The sequence below is a fragment of the Anomalospiza imberbis genome, chromosome 8, assembly GCF_031753505.1.
Source record: "Anomalospiza imberbis isolate Cuckoo-Finch-1a 21T00152 chromosome 8, ASM3175350v1, whole genome shotgun sequence".
NCBI classification, from domain to species: domain Eukaryota; kingdom Metazoa; phylum Chordata; class Aves; order Passeriformes; family Viduidae; genus Anomalospiza; species Anomalospiza imberbis.
The window spans coordinates 12554890-12580279 of record NC_089688.1 but is presented as its reverse complement, the minus strand read 5'-3'; the positions used below and the strand labels follow the sequence as shown (position 1 = coordinate 12580279).

Sequence of the window (25390 nt, the reverse complement as noted above, 5' to 3'; positions counted from 1 at the left end):
CACAAACTGAATTATTATTGCTATTTTCACTGTTAAATAATACACTTCTAAAGATCAGAGAACTCTGTTAGAAGCTGTCAAGTGGATCAACCATCTCAGCATAATGAAGGGTGATGATACTTTAAATTTAAAATCTAATAAGAAAAAAATATGTAGAGTCTAAAGCAGATGTGTAAGTATGGTTCAAGTTATCCCCTCAAAAGAACATAACATCTTCAGGGAGTACAAAAGACGCCTGATAAAAGCTGACAATAAAGCATGCAAGAAGATCAAGATTTACCAGAAAATAAGTTGAGCTAAAGCTGACAAAAATATATTGAAATCCTTATGATTCTTCCAAATGTCCTATATAAGACAAAAATTTCATAGAGAAAAGCTTGATGCTGCCATAAAGTAAGGATCAAGTAGAGATCACAGTATCATTACACAGCATGAGAGTTGAAAAATGAGTCTTATTTCTCTCAGTTTTGAGCTGAGTGATTATGTATAACACAAGTTTAAGCAAAAATAAAACAACTGAAATGTATTAAGCTCTGTAATCTTGACCCTGGAATTCAAACACTGGTAGGTCAGCAAAGATTTTTCCCTATATTTGATCAAGGTTGGCTAAGTATTATTACTATAATTTGACAGCAGCAAGTGTAAACCCTATGTTAAGAAAAGGGAAACTCATTCAAATGACAAAGTGCACATATTTGATCTCAGTGATGCAAACATGTAGAGCAATCTTTGAAGTAAAGCATAACTAAATAACTGCACATGAATAGAAAATTCATCAGGCTGCAAATGTTGTTTAGCACAGGAACATCATATCCTAGACTTATTAATTTAACAGACAATGGAAAAGCAAAATTATTAGTTATCAGTTAAAACAGAGGAGATGGCAAGGAACAAAACTGATGGAGCTGAACAGAAGTGCTGAAACAGCTTGGTGAAAGAGGAATTATTAATCCTGAAAGAATTTACAGATGGTGATTCTGATGGATCAACTCCAGTTCATCTTATCAATATGTAGTTCACAATATAATGATATTAAATTATATTTTTGTGTCAAAAAAGGAACATATTAATGATTTTGTAGAGATGCGCTGTCAGAACACAGATTGGAAGAGCATAAAAAATGACCCATGGATACTGCAGTAAAATAAAATATTTAATTTGACAGCATTTAATCACTAAAGTTTGTCATTCAGGAATGACAAAGAAATTCTGGTATATACAGAAGCTGTTATAAATGAATCACAATCTGGAAGACTACCTGTGTATTTTATGTGTTCAAAAAAGTTACCATTCCTTGCCAAACAATAAAAAACTAAAGAGACCAGAATAATTTTTTTAATCTTATCTAGTATTCAAAGATTATAATTGGCTTCAGAGCTATGCAATACACAAGACAAGGCAAAGTATGATTTTACTTACTCTGTCTTTTTCAAATTCTACCACTTCTGTTTCCCATTCCAGAGAATCTGTATCTATGGCTGAGTCATGGGAACTATGGGCCATCAGCTGACGAAATCTGGCCTCCTTTTCCAATTGATTTTCCATCTTTTCCCTAGGCAAAAAAAATTATTACTTGCAGAAACAGAAAACTCCCTTTTAAATAAACTGAAAAATAATGTTAATATTGTGATGGATATTATATTTGGTTTTCTAATCAAAAATCCAAGCTGTCAAAAGTTTCCTTCGGCTTCTGTCTTTCCAATATTCTTGACCTGCTATCAAATTGACTTTCTATTTCTATATATTGTCTTAACATAGTCTTATATCTTTTGCAATATTTTTACATGACTAAGCGCACAACTAGGTTTCTCATATCTTCCAAAATGCATTCAATTTACCCTCAGATGAGCCTTATCAGTATGTTGGGCATGATAAATACCAATGGCAAAACCTTTCCCATAAACCAGTGAGTAAACAGTTGAGAGGAGCTAGGCTGCAGTTAATATGACTTCAGTCAAAGGTTCCCAATATTGCTTAAGTGCATCTCCACAGCACAAAGCTTACACTATGAGTCTCATTAATAAGATAAAATGGATACTATCCAGCATAATAATTTCCATGATAACTAAAAATATAGGCAATGCTTCTACACACAAGAACATGAATGCCAGCTGCCTACAGCTGCAACAACATATGGTTCACTTAAGACCACAGCTAAAAAAACAAACAAACTTTAATGCAGTTTGGTCATTTCTCTAACATACTTCAGTTCCTTCAGCTCACGAACAGCATCATTTTTCTGCTTTCTCATGTCATCCAGGTTGCGAAGAGCTTCAGCCAAGTCACTCACAGCTCGGTCTCTCTCCCTCCTTAAGTTGTCACACAAAGTTCTTAAAAGAAAAAGGTTTCAATCTAGTTACTTAAAACCCCATTAAAGTAAACTGGTTTTACCACATTGTATAGTTAATGTAAAATTTCAAAGAGCAATTTCAAAAGGTTTTTATCTGCAAAATAAAAAAAGGATAAGGAAGAAAAAAATGACATATGCTAGGTCTTAATTCTTCATCCCTTTCAGAACCTTATTTCTACTTATCTTCTTTAAACTAGCAGAAAAAACCCTTATTTAAGTATTTTTCTTAGTTCCTTAGATATATTTAGTAGCAAATACATTGGATACTTTTTGTGCATGTCCCCACAGGCAAAGAATTATGTGCAGGACTAAAGCTACAGCAGGATTATTAGTATAGCATGCCTAAAAGATTGGCTGTTTCTACACAGCAGTGCTGTTAGACTTAAGGATATTTACTAGAGACATTTTGGTTATGGAAGCACAGAAAGCAACAAAGATCTTGTAAGGTGCCCTCAACATTTTTTAAAAAATCACCACATGACTGCTAATGCAGAGGAAGTGCTGGCAAAATCCAGCCATCCTAGAACTGCATCAATGGTGCACCAGTCGTTACAGAGATCACTCAGGTATCATCTAGCAGTTGTTTACCGTATGCTTTCCCTTTCTGCAACAATCTTATCCCGCTCTTGAAAGGCCCAATCCCTCCTACACTTGGCTACTTCTGCTTCCTGGACAGCTTCCTTTAGTTCTTGTGACATCGCCTCATATTGCTTCCGAAGCATTTCAATTTCTTTGTTTGCTCTTTCTATGTCTAGGGTAGCAGAATCTTGTATCTAGGAATTAAGAAACACAGATAAGTATTTTAGGCAAAATTTTAAGGTACCTATGCACAAGCAGCTTTTGCTATCTGTATATTGCCTGATGTATTCAACTCTTATGATTTAATGAAAAATATTCATTTATTTCAGCAGCAGCTTTGGGAGGGTTGGGAGGAAAGACAAAACCTGCTGTAATGCATTTCATCCACTAGCACACAAATTTGTACAACTACGTGAATAAGAATCCTCACTTGAAAATAACATCAGTGAATGTGTCATATTTCAGAGGTGACATTCTGTGCTTCAATCTTGATCTGCTTAGCAGACAGGAAAAACCTTCAAGCATACTTAGAAATCAAGATACGCTAACTACCATATGAAACTGCATATAGTATATATAGACAACACATATTACAACGCATTAACACCTGTTATTTACCCTGAGACAACAATCCCAATACTTGGGATTCATACAGGTCCCTTAATTCCAAAGCAAAGAAACTGAAGAGCAATGGAATTGAAAGAAAGTTTCTATTTAATGCTTCTTATTTTAGATAAAAATTACTTTATTCTTAAGTTAACTTGTCCCTCCAAAATTCCCTATTTTGAATAAGAGAGATGGTGACAACATTAAGACAAATACACAAAGAAAACTCCAAGCTTGAAGCACAATAACACAAGCGAACTACAACAGTACAGCCCATCAGAAGCTGTGGGCTTGCAAACAACTGTGTGTGGTTAATTTCAAGAATGTAAATGAAACTAATGAATCTAGACTTACTGACTTACAACTTGGTTAAAATGTAAACTTTTTCTATTTATATTTACAAACAATCTTAATATAAAGCATAACTGCATTTCTTCCAAACAAGAATTTCTGTCAGTATGTCTTGAAGAACATACATGCACGTGTTTGTATTTTAGAATGACTTGAGGAAAACACGGAAGACTCCCAGTGTGCCCAGACCTTTAATGTCTTGCAAGTTACTGACCTAACTAAGCTAAGAAAGAAAAAGGCATCATTAAAGGCATCACTCGCAATACCTGACGGGCTTGATAATATTCCCTTAGCAGATGGTCTCTCTGGATGATAGCTTCTGTTCTCTCTTTCCTAGCAACATCTCTTTCTTCCTTCACTGTCTCTATATCCTTGCAAGCTTGATCAAGTTCCTTCTGGGCCTCAGCTTTGTCCTTCACTTCATGACAGTATTTTTCCAGTAACTCATTCCTCTCACAAATCGCTCGATCTCTTTCCACTAGAGCAGAGTTTAGTTCCTAAAACAAGATCCATTGTTTGTAGTAGGTTAAGTGCAGAAGGAAATAGTTCATCTTTCCAATTGAATACATGTCATGACTCCTTAAAAGCCTAGAGAGTTTACCACTAATGTTCTGAAAATGGGGGCAGATCACATTCATACAAGTACATACTAGCAAAGAATATTAAATGCGGAATTAAAAATATCACACCATCACATAAGCACAGTGCTTTGTCAAAACTAAGCAAGATTCTGGGAGCACTGATAGCTTTGAGGAACCTAAATGAGAAAAGGTTGTTAACCAGATAGATTTGGTGTTTTTTTAAAAAAATGTTGTTAACTATATTAAAGGGTAAGAATATATTACAAATAGTTTTAAATAACTGCTTCAGTTTTACAGGACTGAAACAATTTAGACAACTTAGCTACATAAGCATCTTACAGCTTCTCCATAATTTTTAAAGGAATATTAAAGTTCTATGTCATTAAGATAGCAATGTGCTACAGAACGCTGAAGATAAAACTACAATATTCTATAAAGCAGAATGACAGTACTTCTTAAGTGTGGAATTCAACTGCATTGAAATAATAAGATAAAGCAAATGGAGAAGTGTTCTAAAATAATATCCACCCTTCTAAAATTATTTAAATTACACTCCCCATTAGAAGAATGGGTCATTGAAACAATCCAGTTTCACGCCACTACATTTTCATATGGCTCAGGTCTCTAGAAACATTCAGTCAATGGCCACAAATGTCCTCCTACACAGAGGCACCCCTAGCTGGAAACTACTGATGTTTTGATTGCTAAAAGCTCGCCAGAGACAGCTGGCATCTCAAAAGCAAAAGAAAGAAACAGTTGAAGTGCTTAAGGATAGAAAGACATCATGTCAAACTGATTTTCGTTTTATTTACTTCTACAGTTTGCAAAGAATAAAACTGAATATTTAAAGCACAGTTGACAACTGCATTTCGCTGTACCAACAGAATTATTTTTGAGACATGCATCTAAGTAAGGCTAGTCAGACTTTTAACAATGACATTGAGTGCCATTTTTGCTGTAGAGCAGCAGAAGATCACTGAATTAATGACTCCCTCTGTAAGTGAATCTCAATTACCATAACACTCAAGTGCTTTCAACACCAGTAAGACCTTCCTTGCTCAGTAACTCTGAAGAGAGAAAAATCCCTGAACTGTCTGTTGTTGCAGGCTAGTTTTAGTACTGAAACCAGCATTTTGCGCAGTTTAACTACAGATTATATAAATGTGTTTATAAAACTTACACAATAATAGTATAGTCTTTTCCCACAAGCAGCCAAGATGAAAGTCACCAAGGCAGAGGGAGCTCTCAGCAAGACCATCACTAGACAAGAATTTACAGTCCTTCCAAGTGTTTGGAAAAAATGCACACTACCACAGTTTAATTCAGCATGCTCAATATAAACCATCTGAATTGGAGCAACCGTTGCCTCTGGTGGTCAGTGATAAAATTTCACCTCTGACTTTTTCCTGTATTTGCACAAAATTACAACTACACAGCACAGGGGAATGCACCACTTGGCACTGACTAGAACAGCTTCTGTTTGATAATAGTAGAGCAGTTTGAGTTGAATGATTCTGAATTTGTGAATTATTTTCATGTTTTAAGGAAGTTCTCACATCTGAATATAACATAAGGACAAAATATTACAGATCTGTTAAACTGAGGGGAAAACCGGGTATCACTGAAATGAAACATAACATTCTAAGTATTTGCCAGAGTAAAAGATTATGCCAAACAAAAAAACACCATTGGAGAAAGGAGAAGGGGAAATCTCTAACATCCAATCCCTGGCTTTGATTGGGTGAGTTAATGAGAACTTAATCCAGAACTGTCCATTAGTGCAAAAATATGAGATTTCTTCTATCATTTACAAATACCAAATTAATACATTTTAGATGTCTATTAAACCAATAAGTTTGGGCATGTGTGACTAATAAAAGCTTACATGTCTAACTTAGAAATTAACTGTCTGACCTCCGCAGTAGCTGCTCAGATATAATGCTTAAAAAAAAAAAAAAAAAATCAACCTCTTCTCCATTTCAATTGCTTTACAATTTCTCTAGGACACCAAAGGTGCACTAGCAAACACAAGCGTCAGGAAAGAAATTACATTTAAAATTACTTTAATGAGCTCAGTGCTGCTTTAAGCAATCAATGAGCACTACGTAATAGAGCACTCAGAGGTGCCATATCTCACAAGAAAAGTGAAACCCACTAAGTTGCCTTTTCAGAGAGCACCAGAACAACTATGCACTGAGAGGGTAATCCCACTTCCAGGGGACATACTTCAGGATACTATTTCAAGTTAATCAATGCATTGATCTACACATATTTGTAATATTTCAAACATTTCCTTAACAGCTGTACAAAATCCTTTATGCCCTGAACACAGCTGCAGCAATCCAGTACTATGTGATGCAAGAACATACTTCTTAACAAGCAAAAAAGTCATAGCTACAGGAAAGAAAAACAGGAACAAAAAGACAACTCAAGTATGGCTATTTCACACCTTTCAGAATATTATAGCAGCACTTATTTCTGATTTCTGAAGGGCCAGTTCTGGGAGTGAAGAAAAGCATGTGTCTCTGACTTGCCAGCACCACACTCCTCAGTCCTAGGCTCTTGCTGACTCTTGTTCAAACACCCCTTTAAGTCAATACCCATGCATTTAAAATTTTAATTCCCTATCCCTTAAGGCATTTGGGAAAATTACTCATAGTGCCACAATGACAGATATAACAAATTGCAACAGAATGACTAATTGTGGCTATTTCCGTGAGTATTCCTAACCTACCCTGAGCCCACTGAAATCAATAGATATTTTGATTGGCTTAAATGCTTTGATGGAAGTAGAAGAGGTATGAAACATATTAAAACCTCACTCGCTGTAGAGCTGCATTACTGAGCTGAAAAATATGCAGAGCTGGAAAATACGACTTCTTAAAACCAGAATTTAGTCATACTTAGAAGCTCTGATGCCACATGTCAAAGTTCACTTATGTTCCTCAAAAAATTGTGTTATTTATTTAAAAGAAATAATACCTTTAAGTTTTTGTAAGAATATTTTGTTCAGATGTAATGCTGTGAAAAGAGTAAAATAAGATTTACAGGCAATGGAATACATTTGCTTGTATCTATTTCATGCTGAATTAAGTATTTGTAAACCAAATAGTAAAGTGAATACATGTCAGCAGACATGAAACTGAGCAGCAAACTGTGTTCTGCAAATCATAACAGCTTCATTCTGACATGGCTGTGATATAAGCATTTCAAGAACATACTGCTGAAAAATAGAAAGCTCTGCTTTTACACACTTTAAGTCATGCCTGAATTCTAAAGAAAAAAATCTTCAAAATATCCCATTTAACTTATAGGCAGCAGAAGGGCAAATGAGTAAGAACATGCATGCCAGCACAGGCTTTGCCTAAGTATTTGAGATGACTTGATCATGTACCATCTTAAGTCACAGCAGATAGTATCCAGTGGTTCCTGTAGAGGTTAAAAGTTTAAAATAATGAATATTTAGAGCTATAGTATTATAAAAAGCATTACTTAACACAGCAAAGGAAAGAATTTATAAATGCAGGACAGAATTAAGTCAAGTATATGGCAAATTTCAACTGGCAGCTACTCTACTCAAACATGGAAATTGACAGTAAAAAGGACTGGTATAGGAAAACAGCAGAACACAATTTCCTCTTTGCAGTGGATTCCTATTTTCCATTAATCAGTTATACATTCCTGATTCCAGCATCAAGAACATACACTAATTTCCCTTACCCACCAAAACAATAGCTTAATACCTGTCTTAAAGCTTCCATCTCTTCACTGGCCACTCGCTTCTCAGAAGAGGTGTTCTTCAGCTTGGACTCGGCAAGCTCCAGTTCTGTTTGAAGCTTATCTACCTCTTTGATTACTTGATCTCTCTCACTCATTATGAGGCGGTACTCATTGAAAACCGAATCCCTTTCTTCCTTGTATTTTTCTGCATCCTTGGCTGCTTTCAGCTGCATTGTTTTGAACCTTGTCACCTCTGACTGTAATCTCTCCATCTCTCTCTGCAACTCTTTGTTCTGCGCTGTGGCATTGCTTAGTTCCTGCTGTACTGATTCAAACCTGAAAGGAAGTGGAAACACTAGTAAGACACTTGTCACTTATTTTCATATATTAAGGATTTGGCTGGGTAACCAAATGTATGCATGGGTAAAACATAACCACAGAGGACTTGTTAGAAAATGCATTCTCTGTGCACCAAAATAACCACTGCTTTAGGAATGTTAGTGAACCTTAAGAAATATTACAGAACCTCTTTAAGGACTGAACCATAACTATTATAAGGAATGATTTACCAATGTGGAGAGAACCGTTTTTGGCTTTGGTCTGTGGGAGTTGTGTATCACCCCAGCAGTTAATGAAAACATTCTTAACACACTTGTGGATGCTCTCTGCAGTCCTCGTGTGTGCTGATGCCCTTCCTACCCCATATGGTTAACTCTGTAGGCTTGGTATCAAGGAGCAGAGAGAGGGTAAGTGTGCTGTGAGTGTCTGTGCCCTTCTGTTTTAACATGTGTGCTGCTCTCAGCAGCACCTTCTCAGTGAAGCAAGGCTCCCAAACACCTGCAGCCAGAAAACTCGGCTGCCAGCCCAAAGCCCTGTCTCACAGTCCCCCACAGTCTGCAACTCTAATACCATGAAAAGTTCAGCTTGAGATGCTACTCATTTGCAAAATACCTTTAGAAATTATATTACCTTACTGATTTGCTTTTAATATTTAAATAAGGATATATATATATATACAGGCTTGCCATGAGTTAAAGACTTTGTTTGGAACAAAGTCTGAGGTTTAACAAAATTTTTGTTATATTTGACTCCTGTATCTACAACTAAAAATAAACAGGTTGAAAAGCAGAGTATTCCTTTCTCACACAAGCTAAACAATGGTTAAAATTCCAAAACTGTAAATGGGAAACCCTTTCCTTAAGAAAATGCACCATTTATCCAAATTAGCATCCCCATCACACATTCTAGAACCTTCCAGAAAGTTTTATATAAATACACATGCTTACTCACCACAGCAAGATTACATAGACTAGAGGAAAATTTTAGAAAATATATTAGAAAGGTATTTGTGATTCTAGCACAATGGAAATGAGATGCTACATTACAATTGATAAGTTCAAGGTATGAAAATTCAGTTATACCTCCTAAGAGAGGATGAATATTGCTGCTGGAAATGAATTGCTGTGTCCCTTTGCTTCATGAGCATGTCAATCTGTTTCTGAAGACGTCTGTTCTCCTCCTCAGCCTGTTCGAGGCGGCTCAGATCTGTGTTGTGACTCGCGATCTTCTCGTTGTACCGTTTCCTCAGGGCATCGTAGTCCTTCTTCACTCCCTCCAGCTTGTCCATGGCTGTATCGTAAAGTTTATTTAGTATCTCTGATGATCCATTTTGCTTCATAACCTTAAAAAAATGCCAGAAACTCTATCAATAACCTTTACAGTTAATCAGTTCAAGAAATTTGATTTAAAATATATAAATAAGAAACGAAATTAGAACAAAAATATATAGACTGATTTTAGTAATCATTCTTTTTAATGAATAAGGAAAGACTGAATTACTTTTAACTGCCACTGTTACTCTAAGCATTATTACCTCTGCTTTCTGTTGAGTTAAAAGTCTGCTTTATCACAAGGGCACAAGTGCATGAAAATCTCTCTCTTATGGCAATTGTTATGAACCTTTATTAAACCCATGACGTTTTTGAAGAGCTTGTAGTTTTAACAAGAAGCAATCACCACGACGATAGTGGTAACTCAGGAGATGCCCACGAGGTGGCGTTCACGACAGGCTGCCCATACCCTCCGAATGAATTCAATAATCAAAAGCGTAACGAAAATATAATCTACCCAAAAGATGTTATACACTCGGGCATATTATTTTAATATTCATACAATATTTCATCTGAGACCTTCCCTCAGAGGTTTGTGTTTCAAAAAGCATATATAAAAGATGAACAGGAAGAGAAAAATCCATTTAAACATGAATAAAGCCTGACCTGAATCTTAGTTTTAAATTAATTTACATCAACATAGGAATCTTGCTGTAAATTGCAACACTGATGATACATAACCATCAACAACATAAGAATGTCCTAATGAGCATCAGCAAATCTAGTCCTTGTTCATTCCCAAAAGGCAAAAAATATGCCTGAAATAAAACAGTAAGCCTTTTTTTTCCCCTATGCTCCTTTTTTCTGGTTTTGTCGTTTAAATTGAAATATGGCCCTCATGGAGCAGTGGGAAGCAACAGGAATGCACTATATAGAGAGGTGCCAGGAATTATATAATACTAACATTAGCCTACAGAGGAATGTCCCTATCTGGAAATAAAGAAGTATGAAAGAACTATAAGGAAAACAGAAGAAAATATGAGCACTGTGAAAATTTGAAACCCAACACGCAGCAGCTATCCTGCACAAATTGGCTGCTCATCTTTCGTGTCTTACATTCGAGTAAGGACCAGTTCCTGAACATGGAGGAACCTGGATGCCTGCTGACCAGAAGGGAAGGGGAGGGCAAGAGGCTGCCCACTCTTCACTGCCCAGAGGTAAAGGCTAACAACTGTCACTGGTAATAAACCACTTTGCTACACAGGCAAGATAACAGAACAGAGACAAAAGTTCTGCAGCCTGACACCGGTCTCCTTAAACTAATCAGGATATATATAAAAGTGGCCCTGGAACAAGACTGCACTTGGGCTATTTCCACACACATCCCAATCCTCAATGGATTCAGCAGCACAGCCCGCGAGCTGGACACGTGATTAGCCAGCATGCTTCAGTGAACCCTTTCAGATAAGCTGAACATGTGGTAAACTGTAGGTATATGTAAAATGCAAATATTTAAACCCACTCAAGAAAGCCATTTTCCTGAAGACTACTTCTCAAATGAGATCAACAACAGCTTTGAGAACAAATTATTTAGGAATTCAAACAAACTACTTCTCACTGTCTAAAGCATATATAGAATGTATTTATGTTGAAAACATACAAAAGAATTAAAGAAGGATTAATACACAAGAAATTTGATGGAATTCAGCATAAACTTGCTAACACAGACCTGCCAGAGGAAGATGGACACACTAGTGCAATAAATATCTCCCATTCAAAACCCCAGTGAAAGAAAATAAATAGTCCCAGCTGGGCCAAGGAACACAGCCATGGCAACATGAAACTCCATATGTGAGCAGCAGAAACTTAAGCTGGTCAGCTGCTACACAGCAAATCCATGACAATCCCACACAAAGAGTAGTTTGATCAAAAGCTTGAGCTCTCTGAGGCCACCAAAATGTATTTTGTTATGGCCTGACAACGAAACAACACGTCAGAGGGATCAACACAGAGTTAGACTAATTCATATGAGAAATTACAGGGACAAGATAAGACTTTTGGCACCCCTTCAAGACACCATGAATCACTCTGACAAGCTGAGAAATGGAGTTAGACCATTTTCCCACTAAGAGTCACATATATCATTTTCTTTAAAGGTTTAATCATGATGTTGACATAAGACTGGATTTCTTTAAATCAATCCTGACAATGATACATCAGCCTCCTTCTGTGCTTCCAGATAATTCCAAGCTTCAGGACAGAATGGCAAAATAAAATAGCCTTCTGTCAGAGGTTTTGCATCCCTGCTTTGCAGACTGGGAAACTGAGGCACAGACCAATTAAGCTATTTGCCCAGGATGACACAGTAAATCATTTTTGCTATCTTCTGAACCAAGTCACTAAGCAGTTTCACACCAGAACTCAAAAGTGTTAGAAAAATGGATAAAAAGGAAGAAACAATCTTCAGTCTGCTTTGCATCACCTTCAAGCACCTCCTAAAGTACCATTCAGCACATCCAGCTTGCTTTGACCTTTGCCCCTCCTGCTGTAGCAAATAATTATTTTGGCTTGCATAGATTTTGCTTCTGCAGCCTAATGTTTGACTTGCAAATTTGCCCTGTGAATCAGCCTACACACAGTGAACCCAGATACTCTGTTTAACCATTCCACATGTTACTGTAACAATTCTAACCATATGAACTTTTTCCTAGGTGAACAGTGGACCTGATACAACCAGCTGCTCCTTAGCATTACTCTTTTTTAAAATTTCAGAATATGTAAACAACACTGAGACGGCCTGTGATACAAAGTTCTGAAATGTCCAACTCTTCCTGTCTTGAAAGTTTTGTCTCTTCTTGTTTCAAGTTCAAAAACATTAATCAACCTTTTGTGATTCTTCCCAAAAAAGTCAACAACAAACATTGCATGCAAGTTTAAAGTAAGCCCTGTCCCATAAAATACCCTAGGAAAACAGTAATCTTTTCAATCACTTTACAACTTTAAGTTAGATTTCTGATGCCTTTCTACCCATTATAAAAAATATCATGCCAATACCATCTTCATGTACACTTTTTCATCTCTGAATTTAAATACTCCTTATTCTTTTTTTTTTTCCAGTAGACAATCAATTAGTAATCAAGATGTCATTGTTTCCCCTAATACTGTACAAGGCAAGGAGGCTCTTTGGGACCCAGTAAGACACTCAAGGCAGCAAAGCTGCACATTCCCATTTCTCTAGGAAAGGAAGAAGCCAGGATCTCTTCCAGCACACACACTCCAGGCCATGGCTCACCTGCTGCTGCTGGCTGCGCAGGTCTGTTATCTCCTTCTGATCCTCATCGTGGAGCCTCTTCATCTCCTCACAGGACTGCTGCAGGTGGTTGTGCTCCCTCACCAGCTGCGTGTTCTTCCTCTTCAGGGTATCCATGTCCTCCTTCAGCTGGGACTGGTCACTCAGCAGCCGACTGTGCAACGTGCTGTCAGGGCACACAAAAAACATTCTTACAGGCCAACTTGCAAGGACAAAGTCCTGGAGTAATTCATTTCAAGCGTGAGTTTCCTACCAAGAAAGCAGGTCAAACTAACTCAATTCTGCATATTTGTGTATTCCAAGCAGGAAAAAAACAACACCAGAAACAGAGACTTAAGTGTGAAAATACACAGATGTACACAGCACCCTTAAACCTCATCAGAAGAGATGATGGATTTACACTGCCTGTCAGTGCCATTTCATAGCCATTAAAAGCAGGCAGACAAACACAAATAACATAATATGATGACTCCTGAGATAACAGCCATTATCCCACCAATCATTTCCACTTTCTCTTGAGTTCCTCAGCTGAGCAGTAGCTAAAAAAAACACAGATGAAAATTACACAAATCTCCTTCAGTGCTACTGTTTTACAAACAAAAATACCACAAACTATCAGAAAAACTCCACAGCCAAGAAAACCACACTGTGCTTCAACTACATGCAAGATAAAAATTTCCTCCAAAGTTCGTTATAACAGCTATAATTATTGAAAGAAATACACTTTCACTTAAACAACCGAGAGTCACATGAGGAGACTATAATTCTGATTGAAATTCAAGCTACAAGCCTAAAATTAGACTAAATCAATTCTGAACAAGAGCAGATATGTCAACTGAATGTATTTTACTACTACAGATCGGAAATTAAGTTTTGGATACTGACAAGTATTTCTATTGTTGAAACAGAACTATTCTACTTAAACTCTCATACTTGCTGGTAAATATTTACATATGTATTTATATATAAAAACTTGTGTTCTAAGTTATGTTTTATTTCTTCCTTATAAAGTGAAATACCAATGTTTACTGTACGGCATGACCAAAGTATTAAAAATTTCCTTAAAATTAGAACAACCTGTTTTTAAAAAAAAAGCATTTTCACAAATTATATTCCAACAATTAAGCATATGCAATCTTTACATGTAGGTTACTAATCTGATGTCATTCAGATTTCAGTGCAAATGATAAAGTCTTTAGAAGGCAAACTTTTTTCAAAAAGAAAGAACACAGGGTTTTAACAACTACTGCAGGAGAAAATAACAGTTGAATTACATCTGTGTTAAAACTTACACAGATCATCACAAGAGCTATCACAATTAAAAGAGAGTAAGAAATTCCATTCTCTTGAATTATATTCTGCTCTCTAGCCTGACAGTAAAACTGTTAGATGACAACTTCAATTCAGTAATCAGGCTTTCTTTTTTGATCCCAAGAACACATTGGGGATTTCTATCTCAAATGCCTAAAAGTAAAACCAGCAGTCCATACTTGATCATTTAAAATTTGCCAGAAACATTTTATCTGATGCAAGCATTCATCTTGCAATTTAAGTGGAAAAACAGCATTAAAAAATTACTTGATTACCATGTTCTAATACTATTTGATCTAGCACAGACTGGTAAACTCTACGTTGTACAGCTTGACTAATACTTACTGATAAAAATCTGCCTCTTTTGCAGCTTCTTCACACCTTTTCAGTGTCTTGGTGTGCTGGTTCTGCAGAGACTGTAGGTCTGACATGGCCTTCATACACTGAATCTTCAGCCTTTCATAATCATGATTTGGTTTTGGACTAGGCCTAGCATGGGAAAAGAATATGGAGTCAAACATTAGGTACTAAAGTGAGTGGAAAGCCTGGGAAATTATTATCCAATAAAAAAATGCTATCGCACAATGGTTGGTATTTAGGTTATAATATGGGTTAATTTAAATACTGACAGTTCCCTTTGAAATGCAACCACTAACAAAAAGTCACTGACTTGAACTTGTATTAGTTTTATATTGCAATATAATATGTAATAATGAGATGATTCTGTCTAATTATCACTAACATGGCCAAAAATACTACTGAACCTTCATGTCCCTCTCTTCTGAGCAGCAACACTACCACAGAACAAAACTTCCATGGATGCAAGAATGAGTCCATCACAGCACACTTGGCTTTCCTGGCCACCACATTCAACTTGCAGTGACGAAGTCCAGACCTGCAGTGAGGGTAGAGCTGGAAGAGGCTGCCAAAGTCAGCTGGGTGTGGATGGAGACCTGGGCTAAACAAAGCTTCTCATAGGCAGCAGCTGGAGGAACTCCCTAGGAAAAACAGGCTTGAGAGAAAGGCTTCCTATGGAATATCAAACACACACATCTGTGCTGGCAGAGTTTGACCAAGTCATTGTGCTGAATTACACACCTGTTTGTGTGCTACCATATTCTTGTAAGCTACGATAAATAATGACAAAACATGTCAGAATCTACATCATATTTCCATAAGATAATTATTTCAACAAAATTTGGGTTATTAGAAATCTCCAACACAATATAATCCCCAACAAGAATTTTTCAGTAAACTGAACAAAATAAAAGCCAAAATCAGTCAAAATAAATGTTTTACTCAAATTTCTTTTGGATGATTGGGAGAGAAATTTTCTAAAATTATCTACATGGTCAAGCAATTGATAGCACAGATTATGTCTAGAATGTATGGTACTTGTACATGATACCTTTTTTGTAGATTAGAATTAAATAGATTTGTATATCATGCTAGAAAGTAAATTAGCAGGATTATATCTTGTTGCTTTGTAGCACACTTCTTGCTTTATAAGCTTCTTAAAGAGACTCTGAATTGAACTGTTCCTTCTCTGTAACAGTCACAGGAATTTTTTTGCACCATTGAATTTTCTAGTTTCAAAACAATGCTGCTGACATCTGTCCCTGTATCATCTCCTGAGTCTCTTATAACCCCACAGGCAATGAGAAAAAAAACCAAGCAAACCTTCAAAAGAGGAAACTAATGCCTCCAAAAGAAAACAATTGCTTTCTAATTTAACTTTGCTTGTTCTCGTATCAGATTTGCTCCATTGCTGCACAGATCACTCTTCTTCCCTCAAACCTCAACCTCCCCCAAATGGCTTCTCTGTAAGCACAGCCTGAAAAGCAATCAGAATTTTATTTCATACAAAAAACAGCAACATGGATTCTGGAATTGAAATGCAGCTGGCAATTGAATCAAAATGAAAATGGTTTTGCACTACTGAAGTGGTAACAGTTGTTAAAAAATAATAATAAAGAACCAAAACTTAAAAAAAGAAATGCCAGCCACATCTGGTTCACAGATTTTCTGGAGATGTGTGTACGATATAAGGCACTTTTGGCAACTCAGTTGCATCTGGGCTGAATAGTGAGAATAGTGAGACCTTCAATTGTAATTCCTCCTTTTCTCCTTTCTCAAAGGAAGTGCTTCTGGGGAAAAACAAAACAAAAACTCCTTCCTGGATTAATACACTTTACCAACAATTAAAATCCAAAATCATGTAAAGAAACCAAATGTACAAGTTATGCCTACAGGGATGTCTTTTACAATATTTTTGAATTCCTTCTTGAGGGGTACCAAAAGCAGTATGTTACTCACACAGTATTACAGAAATCCCTGCAACTAGTGAAGGGTTATTCTTTTAAAATACAGACGTAGTTAGCATAAGTTAAACTTGATTTGAAATGTTTACACCCTTGACAGAATCACTAAAACCCAAGTTATTGATTTAAATTAGACCTTAGGGTGAAATTATTGAAAGCAGATACCATCTGTCCACCACACTCTTAAATGACAGCATTAATTGGAATACAGTTTAACTCTCAGTTGTAACATTAAGCTTACTTAGACCTATTAACAGATGCTCACATTAAACTATTAGGCCAGTCTGAAAGCTATGGTGAAACTTGTTCTACAAGTCTAAAACCCATCACATATGTTTCATATATTGCTGAAGTAATACTGACATTATTCTAAAAAAAAAAACAAACAACCAAACAAACAAAAATCCACAACCAAAACCAACCAACCCCCAAGCCAACATTAAAAAACCCGACAAACCACCTATAAGCATATGGAAACCATGTAGGTATCTACACAAGTTAGCCAACCTAGACAGTGAGGAAGGACCAAAAATGCCACGACTAACATTCTGCATTCCACCTCATATTAAATAAAAGCTACATGGATATCCTAGGCCCTATGTTCCACACTGCTGTTCCAAAGCTTTATGTCTCCACAAGAAAAACAGAAATAAGAGAAGAAGGAATATTGATCAGAAGTCAAAAATCAAAACTGTTGCAAGACAACAGTCCATTCAAATGCATGTAGTGGCTGACTCTTGTTTAAGCAAGACCACCACAGTTTTATGCTAAAATGCCCAAAAAAAACCCCAAAAATTACAATTTCAATAAAGGAGAAGTATCAGTTACTACTTTGGAAGCATTTGTTCAAACATTAACAAAATTTAAAATGCTAGTGTCAAAGGCCCCACTGTTTTTTCTGATATTTGTATAAGAACTTAAAAAATCCTTCATGCTATAGTGGAATTACCCCGGCCATTAAATAAGGCCACAGTGAGACTGATATTTACATATATCTGATGCTCACATAAAAGCTAATGCCAACCACAGGTCCAATTTTGTGGGCGATCCTACCTAACACCTTCTAAGGAGTTACCATTTACCATTGTAACTGCAACAACAATTATAAATTACACATAAAACAGTCTCTTATGAAAGACAATTTTCAGAAAGTTTATTTATGTTGTGGTTCTCTTCTACTGTTACTATTATGTGTGTAATAACAGCAGGTTTAAGTCTATCAAGTGCAACTTGAGCATGCTAGATTACTTGGTCAAATCTTCATCTAATCTCCAGCACACATACAGTCACTGTCAATCCACAAGCACAGCATGAGCAATCCTACTCCTGTCCAGCAGGATGGCACATGCTGATCTGATTCAGCAGATCACAATCCACTGCTGTGGCTCCTCTGCCACTGCTCTAGACTTAGTCAACATTTGCTTTGGAAAACAGCTCTCTGTTTTGCAACCTCCTCAGCTAGCATAGTCCAGACTGCAAATGTGCTGTGAGCGATTGTGAAGCATCCAAGGTGATGTGCCAAGGTCTGCCTCTGCACCACCTGTGTTTGGTACAGCCATAGTTACAGCAGCACACGCAGCCAGGAAAATAAAGCCAGGGTAGTAAAAGTCACCACCCACATCATCATCTCTCAGCTTTCACACTTCAGTATTAACAGTTTACCAAGTCTGGGCTTTGATTCCTGGAGGGATGAAGATTAGTTTTATTAGAGTAAAAAATCAAAAAGTAAAACGAATACCAGTAAGATTTCAAAAAACATAAATGTGTATGCAGATGGGAGCAGTAGTTGCTTTTACGCTGAAGGAAAAGAATGTCAACTAATAATCTTCATTCATTTCCCACTGGTGAAATATTTGATTGTTTGGAAGCCAGCATTCTCCATCTAACATGTACTGTCCAGGGACTGCCCAAATACAAGGTTTACTTTGATACTTTGATGGGTGTTCTGGAAGCTGTAAACATTCATGTTTTATACAACATACAAATCCTACACTGAAAGCAAGGGATTGATTTGAGAAAGAGAAAACTAGGGCAGGGTAGAGGACAGCTCATCAGAACTTTATTAATAGCATCCTGGATTATGCAGAAGATTATTGTGAGCTATAAAATCCTCTATGCCTAAGCTCTAGTAACTTCAAAGAAGAAATCCTTCTATTTAACTAACTGGAAGCTGAGCAGAAGATGTTGACATTTGACAATCTTTTTCCTTCCCATCCCCACAATGCTTTGAGATGGTTACAGAGAACATGATGCTCTTAAAGGAGCCCTCAGAACTCAAGGAGGGAAGAAGGGGGTATTAAGATGAGAAGCTACAAAGTTTATAAAATCTCCAGATTCTCTCAATGCCAGCTCACTGGTTCAAATCTTAACCTTCTCATACAGACAAAAAATTTAATTAACCACCTGACCTCATACAGATACAGCTGATTAAGTAACAAACAACAATAACATTAAAGTTCAGAAAAGGTACACATGAAGGCAACACCTCTCAGAAAATCTGTTATTTGCTCTTATTTCAGATTCAGTGACACACAATTTTTTTCCAAGGCTCTATACATGTGCTCAGTGTATCCAGACACAGTTAAACGTTAGCAGATCTTAAACCCTTCAAAATAAACTAATTCTATTGCCTACCCAATAAAACCCTTATTTATAATGAACTCATACTTGAACTACCATCTTCCTCATAGCATGTCAGCCCCCAAATTAGAATGAGCTTGACAAGCCTGTTGGCTGTTAAATGACTTTAAAAGCATGTTCAGTGGAGGACAGTTCCTTATTCTCAACATATTTCTGCTACAAGTTCCCCAACATATGTACACCAGAAAGCTGATCTTCTAAAAATCACATACTCCACTCAGCAGAAATCCAAACTTTTCTCTTTACAGAGGCATAGGAATAGCTGAGATTTTTTTTTCCTCTCCTCATTTCTGTTCTCCAGCCAAGTATTCTGAGCTATTTCCCTTTCTTCTTTCTTGTTTTCAAAACACCAAATACTTTATCCACTGTCTTCTTTCTCCTCCTACAACAAAGCCCATCAAGCCTAAGCAACCTCTTTGCTTTCTTTTCTCGACACAGATGAAACCTTCTCCCCTCAGTCCCACAGAAAAAATGCTGGACAAAGTGGGATAGGCACTCAACAGGAAGCGCTGAAACACAGATGTAGCCACTTCACCAGGATGCAAGTAGGTTATAAGTAATATGCATACATTGCAAGCTCCTTAATGCTTTCCAGGCAAGCAGGTCTCAAGGCACTAAAGACTATATGAAAATGCTGCATTTCCTTTCTGTTTACCTGCAGTCATCAAAGGTTGACCCAGGAGATGAAAGTGCAAGTTGCTTGCGCAGCTCATCCCTCTCTCGAGTCACCTGACGGAGCTGATATAAAATAGTCTCCAGCTTCTCACTCATTTGTCTCGTGTCTATCACAGGTGGTGGAGATGATGCTTTACCAGTCGTACCTGATGAAGAGAGAAATACTTGGCAGTGAGCAAGTGCCTCAAAAGAACAATACAACTTCACTAAAGAAGTGAACACTTATGTTAAAAAATCCTGTATTTCTGTCTGCAGAATCCTGTTAAAAAATGAAGCAATTCATCTAAGTTTTCATCAGTGAGTTGAAAGAAGAATAACTCCAGTCAGATCCCATGCTAGCAGAAAGGCCCTGTGTTGCAAATTCAGTGTGCATGGATAGGTTCCTTGCTTACTCAGGAACTTACAAGCAGCTTAAAAGGCAAGGCAAGTTAGCAGTAACAATTGTAAAGACCTCAGAAACTGACATACTGACAAAAGTCATAGGCAAAAAAGTTATTTAAAATAAAGAACAATGGCCATGGCTTAAAAAAAAAAAAAGTAAAATTCACCCACATCAACTTATTCCAGAGATAGCAAACAAACTGCCCCAGCACAGGGGCTCTTTTCCTCTTCCTTTTTCCAGCAGCACAGAAATACCATCCTGCTATGGGCTACAGAAAACATTTACTTTTAATGTAATTCTGTGCTTTCATATGTCACAATTTCTCAGTCTAGTATGTGAAGTTATGGATTTCACTTAACAACAAATCATGAAAACTGGGCTTCATTTTTAACAACACTGGCTAACACAAGCACATTACAATCACTGCAAATGGACTACACATCATATTTCCTCTAAGGGGCAGTCATACTTTAAAGTCTTTTGTGGGACTTTTTAATTCTCAGCTTTCCTAATATTAGAGCTGAACAATGATGGGTACTGTCCTTTCAGACAGCTGTGAGAGCACAAAGTTGTCTCCTTCTCAAGAGAAGAGAGTCTGGTATATCACTTCCTAACAACTGCTGACAAGTAATTCAACTCTTAGTTCTGCTCATTTAAAATTACATTGTAAATGTAGTTTTGCTCATGTGTCTCTCAGACACATGAGAGCAGACTCAAAGACACAGGTCACAGATGTAAAAGTTAAAGGCCTAAACATATACAGGTGATTCTACCCAAAAGAGAAATTTTAGAAATAGTTTGCAAAATTATACAACTGAAACAAGTTACTGACATATGTATTAACTTGTTAGGATGTACCTTTATTAGGCCTTTTTTTAGTTAATTAAGCAACAACAGAATAGAAAAACAATGCTCTCCACTCATTGTCTTTTCAAATAAAGAAACTCGAAATTATTTCACTGGATCAAATGTTAATGAATTACAAGTATTGGCTTTTTATCCCTAAGTCCAGTTCATGAAGGTATTGCAGAAGGTAAAAACCACCTCCAACTTTCCAGCAAAACTACCTGTGCTTTGAAGTTCCCACACCAAAATAACTGCAGCGTCAGGACTATCATATGTACAGCATCTACAATAAGAGGACCCCTGGTTTTATACCTTCCAGCTGCTACTATAATGAGAATTTTTGAGCACAGACTCTTCTTTTTAATCTAACTATTGTCTAATAATGTATGCAAACACTCTAATAGCAATCTGAAAAAAAAAAAATAGCAGGAAGAACATGCATTCTGGAAAAAGACTGAATCACTCTCAATTCTCAAGAATTCTCAATGCAGGCTGATTTTCTTACTACTTTGTTTCACTCCTGCATCCAGACAAAGCCCCTTCATCCATAAGGACTAAGGATTTCACACTTTCAAATTGAAGTTATCCTTTCTTTTAGATAAGAAATATTCTACATATTTTTATGGCAAGAAACCAGTAATAATACACATGATACAGAGGATATAGAGAATAAATGGAAGTAGATACAAAAAGTCAGAGCATGTATTCATTTGAAACAGTCTGGACACATCAATGAAGAAGGAATTTCATAAACTAAAAAGTAAAGGCAGACAAATCAAATTGAGGTACTGAGAAGCTGCATGCATGGTCTTTGATAAATTCAGTGATGACCTGCACATCATCTCACTTGAGCTGGCACATCAGAGGATGTGTAACATGGAAAAAATCCCCTTCTCATCCTTACAAAGAGGTTCAAAAGCTTACGTCATCCTAGGGCTGTTTGCAAGCAAAACAGATGAACAGGATGCAAGAGGTCAAGAGGAAGGAGGAAATGAATCAGGAAGGCTGCTGTGCTTTACAGGGAGGAAAGGGCACTGGATGAACAATGTCCATCACCAGTATCAGTGCTAACCCAGCAGCAGTTCCATGGACGATGTCTGCTACACAAGACCTAGACAGGCACCCAACGACTGCCCTGGGGATCTTTAAGCACAATAGAAGCAGACCAGAGATCTACCTCTGCTCCTCAGCCTCCCTTGACAGTTTTAACAGCATCTAAGTGACAATCTTCTTCAGGCAAGAACATTTGTGCACAGTCCCAAGATTGTGCCAAGAAAGAAAAGTCTGCTTTAAATAAAGACAGGCTAATTAACCTTAGGAAAGAAGCTTTTTTCATTATTGTGAAACCATTTGTCTTAGTAGCAAAAGGGGTTATTTTTCATTAACTTGTCAAGGTTTACAAGTATATCAACAGATACTCTCATCTCCAATGCAATAATATTTTTGACCCATATTATCAGCCACAAGATGTACACCTGTTAAGTGCTGCAAAAGCACAGATCAATATAATCCAGTTCTTCCCACTCCTATCCTTATGACTCAAAATTTATCTCTGCTTCATTTCCTCACAGGCTTCCATTTTCAACAGTTCTACAAAAGGTCTTATAAAGCTTAAATCAGATTTCTGAATACTTAAAAAATAAGCACACACATTCAGTAAAATCCTTTTTCACCAGAAAAATTCCAGTCTTGGTTTCTTTTAAAGGAGCTTTTATAGCTGAATGCTAAAATCCTTTTATTTCATCTGACATCTTGATGCAGCAGAAGGAGAGTGACCTGTGCTTCCAGCTTCATATTCTTTTTCCATCTGACTGCATATTTTACACAAAAGTACCTCCTTTTTGTACTTCAACCAGTCACACGGATCTTAAAATGCACAAGCCTGAAGGCTAAATCTCCATTATCCAAATTATGCCACCTTTCAGTAACTCACCTCCTTTCTCAGACAACCTGGATTTCTGAAAAGGCATCTGCTGCATGTCCTGCCAAGTGTAACTCATTCATCTGCTTTGATAAGCCTCACAAGTCATTCCTGACACGAGCTGCACTTGGGTTCTGAGGACTCGACTGCCTGGAAGTCACTCCCTGGCCAGTCTCCAGGTAAGCAGCACTCAGCAAGTCCTGGAGCAGCCAACAGCAGGGATGTATGGTGTGGAGAGAACGCACTTTACCCACAGTGCAGTACAGTCAGTAAGTCCTGAGTGTGCCTGACTTCATTCAACGTGAGATTGTGCAGGATTTCCATCATGGGCTGTATAAAAGAAAAGCCTTAAAAAGAGGGGCTGGAGCAATCTTCCCTATTATAGCCCAAATGCTGGAATTCACAGAAACCACAAAGATCCATTACTGTAGCATATACTGAATATAATTCTTGATGATAAATCAACAATGATTGAAGAGATATGTCCACACAGAAACTACTGTTTAAGAAGTTAACTTCTTGTGTGGGAAAGGGGTAGCATATTTTTGATGAATAACAGAACATTTCAACAGAAACAGGGCTGGAAAACCTATTAACCTGACCAAAATCTACCATAATGCCAAATGAATATAATGTCGAGATAAGAAAATGGGTACCAATGCATAAACAGCCAATTTTAAGAAATATCATTACCATATTTTGAGTTCTAATAAACTTCTTGGCCTTTGAGAAATAAACTTGTACGACAGATTCAACTAATTCAGAAGGCAATCTGTCACAAGCTAACAGAATGCCTTAATTTTACAATTATTTTTCTTAAACATATAAATTTGTGCTGCTTCCTGCTTGAAAACAAACAGGAGACTACTCATTGTACAGTCAAGCCTTTTCCATTGTTTTCTTTCAAAAAAAAGAAAATTAACAGAGATATTCAGGATATTATTTCTTCATGGCCTTGTAAATCATGACAGAAAATGCTAAAAAATACTTGCAAGATGTATTGCAAAGCATGATCAATGGGGTTTCTCCCCAAGCTAGGGACGGTGTCGAGAGTAAAGACTTATGCCTGATGCAGGAAAACGCATTCTAAAATATTTACTTTCTTTCAATAATTTATGAGCACTACAAGAGGGTTACATTCTAAATTACATTCTAGTTATCATTTAGATACATTTCTTCAGATGTATCTTTCGAAGTGATCATGGAACAGCAGAGAGCACAGAACAGAACTGCATGGAGGAGAAATAAAACATCAGAAAAAACAAGCAGCAGTACATTGAGGAAAGAAAAATGAAAGGTAGAATAATGAAGTGTAGAAACAGTTTCATCTGATGGACAGAAAACCTAACAGATTATGAAAGCGGTGACAATCATGTAACATGCAAGGACAAAAGGATGGGTAGCATTTCAGTGTATTGTTTTAATTCAGAATATAAAAACCTAAACAAAGACAGCAGCATCTAAAATAAACTTTCAGCTTCAATAAGTTTAAGACTATAGAAAGAACTGAAGAGTGGTTCTAGAAAGGTCAACATGAAAAAAAATCTACAACCTAATACTGAAAAACAGCAGAGGAGTTGGGGGAGCAGCGGGGGAAAGGCAGACACACCAGTTTGAGAATTTGAGAGTTTGAGACGTCCTTGCTGAGCTGAAATACATCTGAGAGTAAAATCTCTTGCCATGACCAAGGCATGTACAGCTGAAGCTTCTGGGTTTGAATTTACAGGAGTTCCCTGGCTCAAACCCCACCTTTGTCAGGCTTAAACATGTGTACTGAAAATATAACCCACATTGAAGTGTCCGCACTGAACCCAAAGGGGACAGTGGCAATAGTCACTAGCTGCACACCAGCCAAGGGGATAAGACTCCTGCAGCACTCCATCCTTCACATCTTCTCCTGTAGGAGTTATGAGCACTGATTCACCACATCAACTTCACAGCTCCAAAAGGAAACCACTGTCACCAAAAGGATTTCCTAAATGAACAGATTGATAAAGGGTCTCAAGGAGCAGTGAAAGACACCATGCTCCAGAGGTGCTGTCTGGAGAGCAGGAGATGGGTAATCACACACACTATTTCCATTCAAATCATTGCAGACCAACCAAATCTTCAGAAATTTCTACATGGAGCTGCCAAATGTTAAGAAGACACTGTAACAAGCAAAATACCATGAAGTGGTCAGCTCTA

General features: G+C 37.1%; 1 protein-coding gene across 5 annotated transcripts in view; it reads right to left on the bottom strand.

Moving 5' to 3' along the window:
• DLG5 (discs large MAGUK scaffold protein 5) overlaps positions 1-25390 on the bottom strand; it is a 98199-nt gene that overhangs the window by 29051 nt on the left and 43758 nt on the right. For all 5 annotated transcript variants that reach the window (XM_068197361.1, XM_068197362.1, XM_068197363.1 and 2 more), the window contains exons 3-11: positions 20035-20200; positions 14764-14907; positions 13090-13273; positions 9609-9868; positions 8211-8523; positions 4153-4383; positions 2939-3123; positions 2205-2330; positions 1420-1552 (exon numbers count right to left, since the gene is read on the bottom strand). In XM_068197361.1, the coding sequence (XP_068053462.1) occupies positions 1420-1552; positions 2205-2330; positions 2939-3123; positions 4153-4383; positions 8211-8523; positions 9609-9868; positions 13090-13273; positions 14764-14907; positions 20035-20200 (1742 nt within the window). The remainder of the gene's footprint in view (positions 1-1419; positions 1553-2204; positions 2331-2938; positions 3124-4152; positions 4384-8210; positions 8524-9608; positions 9869-13089; positions 13274-14763; positions 14908-20034; positions 20201-25390) is intronic.